At 56.2% G+C, this 7,664-nt stretch overlaps 1 protein-coding gene across 1 annotated transcript; it reads left to right on the top strand.

The window, feature by feature from the left end:
* The first annotated feature begins 589 nt into the window (after positions 1-589).
* On the top strand, positions 590-5,137 carry LOC125489578 (mucin-4-like). The gene has a single exon (XM_048625721.1). It carries the CDS (start codon positions 590-592, stop codon positions 5,135-5,137), a length of 4,548 nt encoding a protein of 1,515 aa, XP_048481678.1.
* The last annotated feature ends 2,527 nt before the right edge of the window (positions 5,138-7,664 follow it).

Genomic DNA, 7,664 nt, shown 5'->3' with positions numbered 1-7,664 from the left:
GTCTGGCCCAGCAGCGACGCCCGTCGCTGCTACCGCGACGCCCGTCGCCTCCACCGTGACGCCCGCTGCGAGTCGAGCCGGTAACCACCGCCGCTCCCCGCAGCCCCTCTCCAGACACCTGTCTGGCCCAGCAGCGACGCCCGTCACTGCTGCCGCGACACCCGTCGCTCGTCGTTGACATTCACGACGCCCGTGGCCCCGACGCCACGCCCGTGGCCCCGACGCCGCTGCTGCGGGTCGAGCCGGTAACCACCGCCGCTCCCCGCAGCCCCTCACGAATCCACGGTACGGGTCGAGCCGGCATCCCGCCCTCCCCGTGACACCAGTATAGAGAACAGTGACTTAGTGAAAGTGATTACAAACAGTGATATGGACACCCGTCCTTCAGTGAACCTTTTACGCCTGTGATTTTATGTATTTGTGTTAACCTTTGTGTTCCGTGTGATTGTGTAAATAAATTCCTCTTGTTGAGGAGAGTAGAATCGAAACGGTATTTTATTCACCGCTCAGTCCACTTGCTGTCCTCAACAGTTTTGGTCCTTCGAGCCGGATCCGTTTCCTGACGGATCAGTGATACCAGTGTTGTGCAATGTTGCTGACGTGCTCCACGCCGTCAGCCACCCCGTTTCCCGCGGCGCCGCTACCCAGCGCGCGCCGCGGCACCGCATCCGCGGCGCTGCCGTCCGGCACGCGCCGCCCCGCCGCGCCCGCGGCCACATTTCCCCTCGCCGGGCCGTCTGACGCGCCGACCTACCGCCCTATGGTAGTCGGTCGCGAGACGGAGCCGCGAGGGACCTCCATCGCCGACTCAGAGCGATCCTCGATTTCCCTGCGCATCCGCCAGGTTCAGCTGAAGGCTGAAGAGCAGCTCGCCAAGCTTGCGCGAGCTAAGTTGCGAATCAACAAACAGTTGATAGAGCTAGAAGAGGCTCACATGCAACGCCGCCTTGCTTATGAAAGCGAGTCAATCTACGAAGATGAACCAATATACGGCCACGCCACGGCCGTACCGATGAGTCACCCGACTTCATCTTTCTCCGAACGTCGAGGCCTCGACGCTCATCCACATGCCGCCATCCCGGCGCCTATGTCCCATGGCGGGCAGACCACCCTGCCCCGAGAGACACTGTCATGTTGGCAGAGAGAAAACGAAGCCCAACTCCACTGCAGTGAGCTAGAGGCCCAGCCCTGCTACACCGAGCATGAGATCTGCTACGAAGCAGACCTCCCAATCAAGCAAAGTGACGTTCCCAGTTACGTGCATACCGTCGACCAACGGCATTCCTTTCCTGTTCGTCAGTGTAGTGACAGTGAAATTTACTGCTATATCAGTGAAAATGAAGATTATGAAAGTGAACATGTGAGTGACTATGTGTCACCTGTGTGCCGCGGCACAGTCACGGGCTACCTGGAACCGGTTTCACCCTCCGACGGTAGAACCGCCGCAGGCCCAGACTACCTGAAACCTGTTCCGCCCGCCGACGACCGAACCGCCGCCAACCATGTGAGTCACCCATTGACTACCTGGAACGAGTACCCTTCACACTCAGCCATAAACGCCGCTACAGTGATAAAAGTGTCCTTAAATGAATGTGTTGCGAGTGTTGACATAGTGCAAGACAATGAGTGTGTTATTGTGCATTCCATTCCGTCTCTACTAGATAGAGACCCGCCCGACCGGGCCGCCACCGCCACCTGTAATAGTGTGTGTAGTGAAAGTAAAAAAGTGCCAGTGTATGTGTGCCACAACTCCAACCGCTGTGATGATGACACATACATCGAGGTCGTCAGTCCTGACGCCACGCTCGAGGCACGACACCCGGCCGTCCAACCAAATGACGGCCCAACTATTACCGATGTGGTGAGTCAACCTCTGCCCATTTTCCAACAACGGTGTGACGTTGACGCTCACTATGAGCGCCACGACGCCGCCGCTGTTCCTGAGTGGGACGCACCCGTCCCGCCGATTGACGGCCGACCCACGGCTGTCTCGTTGAGTCAGCGTCCGCTGTCTCCACCGTTTCCCGAGCGCCGAATCCCCGACGCTCGCCACATGCATGTCAACCCTGACAATGTACCTGAGCGAGACACACCCGTTCCGCCGATGGACGGCCAACCCACGGCTGTCTCGCTGAGTCAGCGTCCGCTGACTCCACCGTTTCCCGAGCGCCGAAACCTCGACGCTCGTGGTGAGCGCCTAGACACTGGCGCTGTTCCTGAGTGGGACATCACCGTCCTACAACCTGATGACCATTCCACGATCATCTTGCTGAGTCAGCAACCGCTGACAGTACCGTATCCTGAGCGCCGAAGCCTCGACGCTGAGCTTACTACACCTGTCCTCGTGTGTCGAGTACCCGACACACGATACCATGCCGACACACACAATGTCGGCCGTGACGTCTCCACACATGAGCTGCACGTCAAGACCGACGCTGCCTTCCAATGGACGACGTCATCCACTTCCCCGTCCACCCCCGCCGCTGCCGCAATCCTGCCGCAGCCTGCGGATTCCGTCTCTGTGCCGCTACCAGCTGTCCAGCCAACAGCACGAGACGACTCCGCACAGCCACGTGAGTTGCCTACGGGGGGAGCCCTTCTTTCCCCGTTGTGTGTTATTCCGCTGCGTCATCTTCCCGCTGCTGCCACTGAGCGCGGGACCTCCGCTGACGTGGCCCCACCAACAGTAGCGAGCCGAAACGCGCCGCTACTCTCCGCTGCACGTCATTGCCCTTTCCCCGCTGCTTCCAGACAGCGCGGGGCCTCCACTGACACAAGAGTGTCACCTCCTGCGACACCAGTGAGGCAGCCCGCTTCACTGAAGTTCTATGAAGGCCGCACCCCGCGGCACCATCCCGCTGCTACATCCAGCAGCCGAGCCACGACCGCCCCGAGACGTCCACTCGTCGAGACGTGGATCCACGACGGGGGGAGCCCCTCCTCGTCGAGTCGTGGCTACCAACCTGGACACGCAACACGCGGTCCCACTGGCCACCCCAGGCCAGCTCCAACTACATCACCGGGTACAGCCACGCCGCTGAAGCCTACTCGGCGCCCGACACTCGTCGTTGACAATCACGACGACCGTCGCTCCGTGCCGCGCCGCCCCGCTGCTATGAGACAGCGCGGGGACTCCACTGGCCACCCCAGGCCAACTCCAGCTACATCAGCGGATACAACTACGCCGCTGATGCCCTCTTGGCGCTGCTCCCTGCCGCGCCAGCCCGCTGCTACGAAACAGCGCGGGTACTCCAATGCCGACCCTGCGCCGCAGGCGTCCCGAGTGCGCCGCCGTCGACCGCAACGTCCCGCTGCTACACAGCGCGGGATCTCCACTGGACGCACGCAACAAGTTCCAGTTGCACCAGCAAGCAAGCCTGCTACGCTGGTGTTCACCGCACGCGCCCCCTCACCGTGCAACCGTTTCCCCGCTGCTGTGAGCCAGCGCGGGGTCTCCACTACAACCGCACGCCACCCCTCGGCGTGCATCCACCTTCCCGCTGCTACCATACAGCGCGGGATCTCCACTGCAGTGACAAAGGCGGGAGTCCTCCTGCCTATGTCTGCCACTCTGCCGCACCATACCGCCGCAGAACCCGCACGACGATCCCTCGCCGAGTCACGAGTCGTCGACGGGGGGAGCCTCCCCTCAAGCTCCGATCGAGACCACCCCGGCCGCCGAGGCCGCCGAGGTCACCGAGGTCGAAGAGGTCGCCGAGACCACAACCCTGAGTCAGCACCCAGCGGACCCGCTGGCTACTCCCAGCCATCCCAAGGATCAGCAAGTAAGCCTACTCCGCTGATGACCACAGAGCGCCGATCTCCATCGCACCGTCACCCCGTAGTTAACAGACAGCACGGGGTCTCCAAGGACTGCACCCAAGCAGCCCTACTGACACCAGCCGTACTGAGGCCCACTGCGCGCTCCCGAACGCGCCGCCCTGCTGCCTCCATGAGCAGCCTCACCGCCACCACGTCAAGACGACCCTTTGCACGAGTCGTCGACGGGGGGAGCCCTCCCTCTTCCACCGGTGGCCGCTTCATCGTGTCTGGACCCAGACGACCCACAGACTATCAACAGCCTTCCATGAAGAAAGCGTGCAAGCCTGCACCGCTACACCCTTCGTGCCGCCCCACGTGGCATCACCCCGCTGCTTCCTCACAGCGCGGGGACTCCGCTGACTACCCCCCGTCAGCACCTGTGAGCAAACCAATTGTGCTCGTTTGGCACCGCACCCCGCCGTGCCACCCCACCGCTATGAAACAGCGTGGGGACTCTCCTGGCTGCAGACAGCCATCGCCTGGGACACCAGCGTCCCATCCTAAGCGCCCCCAGCCGCACATGAGCCGTCCAGCCGCACATCCCGTGCGCCATGAGACTCCAACTGGCACCCTGCCAGATACCACACCGCTCGCAACCGCTGAGCGCCGCACCCCGCGGCACCGTCCCACTGTACACACCGTGCAGTGTGGGACTTCCACTGGCTGCCCCCAGCCAGCACCGAGGCCTGTCAGCAAGACCGCTGCGATGGCATTCCATGCGCACTGCCCCTTGCCGTGCTGCAACTTTCCTGCGCGCCGCCCTTCGCCGAGCCGCAATTTCCCCGCTGCATTTACACAGCGCGGGGTCTCCATTGGCTTGACCGAGCCAACTCCAGAGCCGACGTCTACGAAGCCTGCGCCGCTGACGAACAGTGCGCGCGGCTCCCCGTCGTGCTACCCCGCTGCTCTAAGCCAGCGCGGGGACTCCGCTGCAACCGCAGTCATTCCTGAACTTCCGCCGACTGCAACCAGCAGCCATGGTGCAGAGACCGCCACCGAGGTGGCCCCGACGCCGCTGCGTTACTCGCTTCAGGAGGAACCAGCCACAAGCGGAAGCTTCATCGAGCCCATTGACGCCCACACCGGTCGTCAATCCAGAAGGGCTATCTACACCACCCCCAGCCGCACCAAGAATGCGGCAGACAGCATCTACCCTGGACACGGAGTCCAAACCGGACGAATAGTTCCACGCTGTCCTCCAAAGAAGGCTCATTCCATATACGCCGGGGGGAGACTGTTACGGACAGCGAGCTATCCATCCTGCTCACACGCACATCGCTCCCTCGCACCCACGCATGGCGCGCTTGACCAATGAGCGCGCCTCTCCCGAGTCGAGAACAATGGAGGCCCATTGTTCTCGGGTATAAATAGATGCTCATTTTACCTGTATCGACAGTCTTAGCCTCGCTTCGACTCGGAGTTCTGCTCAGCGCAAGCTAGCAGTTCTCACCTCAGCCGACCGCAAGGAAGGCACCCAAAAGGGTCGAACCTCCGCGTTCCCCTTTTCCGCACATGGTTGCGTGACTCCGACCGCAAGGAAGGAACCCCGACGAAGGCGAATCCTCGATTCCCTGAGTCACCCCGCCGAAGTCCGAGCCAGGGAGCAGACTTCGCGCGGGAGGTAGCATCCGCTACTCCAGACACCCGTCTGGCCCAGCAGCGACGCCCGTCGCTGCTACCGCGACGCCCGTCGCCTCCACCGTGACGCCCGCTGCGGGTCGAGCCGGTAACCACCGCCGCTCCCCGCAGCCCCTCTCCAGACACCCGTCTGGCCCAGCAGCGACGCCCGTCGCTGCTACCGCGACGCCCGTCGCCTCCACCGTGACGCCCGCTGCGGGTCGAGCCGGTAACCACCGCCGCTCCCCGCAGCCCCTCTCCAGACACCTGTCTGGCCCAGCAGCGACGCCCGTCACAGCTGCCGCGACACCCGTCGCTCGTCGTTGACATTCACGACGCCCGTGGCCCCGACGCCACGCCCGTGGCCCCGACGCCGCTGCTGCGGGTCGAGCCGGTAACCACCGCCGCTCCCCGCAGCCCCTCACGAATCCACGGTACGGGTCGAGCCGGCATCCCGCCCTCCCCGTGACACCAGTATAGAGAACAGTGACTTAGTGAAAGTGATTACAAACAGTGATATGGACACCCGTCCTTCAGTGAACCTTTTACGCCTGTGATTTTATGTATTTGTGTTAACCTTTGTGTTCCGTGTGATTGTGTAAATAAATTCCTCTTGTTGAGGAGAGTAGAATCGAAACGGTATTTTATTCACCGCTCAGTCCACTTGCTGTCCTCAACAATTATTTTAATGATGTTTTAATTTATTAACTGTGTTCATGTTATGTAGGTAGTTTAGTTCAGTACTAATTTAATTAATGTCTTGTAGAATTTCATATATATTGTAATTTGGTGTTAATAAATGAAATGAAAGTTGGAATGTTCCACTGCTACCATCTTCACCATTGATGTGCTGCGATCAGTAATCTTCAGTGTTGGCACTTATATTTTCTGTTTGTTATGTGTTTTTATATCGTTGCATACAATTACTATTTCATTTTACATTTTATTGACCTATGCTGCGAGTTTATATAAACTAACTCATTATTCAAATTATCATCACAACCCATCACATTCTCGCTGCTGGGGCACGAGTCTCCTTTTTTTATTTATTTATGAAATTTATTTTCCAAAATATTTTTGAAACATAAATTTCATCACAAAAATCACACAATATTGTCCGTGGTGAATCGTTCCACGTAGGTACTTAACAATTAATTATACTTATTTATATTTCATACAATACATTAGTTACACATTATTATAATACATAAAAAATATAAAAAACAGTAAGTACACATAATTATCTTATCATAAACAAGTACAATTAGTGAGTTACAACTTCCTTGAAATGAAGGAAGGGTTGTAGGCCTAATTCAAATTGATTTACTCGCAAAAACTGACAGAAAATTCTATAAATCTCTTTAGACTGTCTCTGTTGCCCAGAATTAGGCTTTTGATCCGTGTTCAGAATTTTATTTTGCGTTTCATCACAATTTCGTATACAATAGAAATGTTTGGCTTGTTAAACACGTTTAGCAAATCAGATTTGGTCTTGTTAGGCAAAGGGATGCTTGGCCGGGTTTATCTCAGGAAAATAAGAATACATTCAACAACAACTGTATCTACCTTCAATTTGAGTTTAAGAACTCAATTACTCAACTAACTCAATTTTTGAAAAGTAAACCTTGCCTGCCTTTTTTTAGTTAGCGCGGTAGAATGTTTTTTTTTATCTATTTTTTATTATACTGTTACCTGTACCTATGTAATTAGAGATGCAGTCTCGTCAGCTTGTTCTAAAAGTTTTTATTAAATATTCAATATAAGTTAACAAACAGAAAACTATCAAAAACTAGGTTTCTTTGAAGAAAGCAAAAATGCAATCTCGCGGCACCAGTTACTTTTTCCCGGAAGCAATTGGAAGCCTTCTTCTCTTGGTGGGGTACTATGTATTTTTAATCCGAATCCTAACTTATATTATAAATGCGAAAGTAACTGTGTCTTACTGTCTGTCTGTCTGTTACTCTTTCACGCCAAAACTACTGAACGGATTTGAATGAAATTTGGTATAAGTGCATATGGCCTAGACCCTGAGAAAGAACATAGGCTACTTTTTTATCCCGGAATTCCCACAGGAAAACTTTTTAAAGCGAAGCGAAGCTCGTGTTATTATATGCTGGTAATGTGTCCTGAAATAACAAACTTTGTTATTATATACTCGCGAGCAATGAAACAGTTCCGTTTACAAAATGCCGAGCGTCTTCCGTATACGAGGAGGAATTCGGTGC

The sequence above is a fragment of the Plutella xylostella genome, chromosome 15 (genome assembly GCF_932276165.1).
Source record: "Plutella xylostella chromosome 15, ilPluXylo3.1, whole genome shotgun sequence".
NCBI lineage: Eukaryota > Metazoa > Arthropoda > Insecta > Lepidoptera > Plutellidae > Plutella > Plutella xylostella.
The sequence above is the reverse complement of the archived record's forward strand: the minus strand, read 5'-3'. Positions and strand labels throughout refer to the sequence as shown.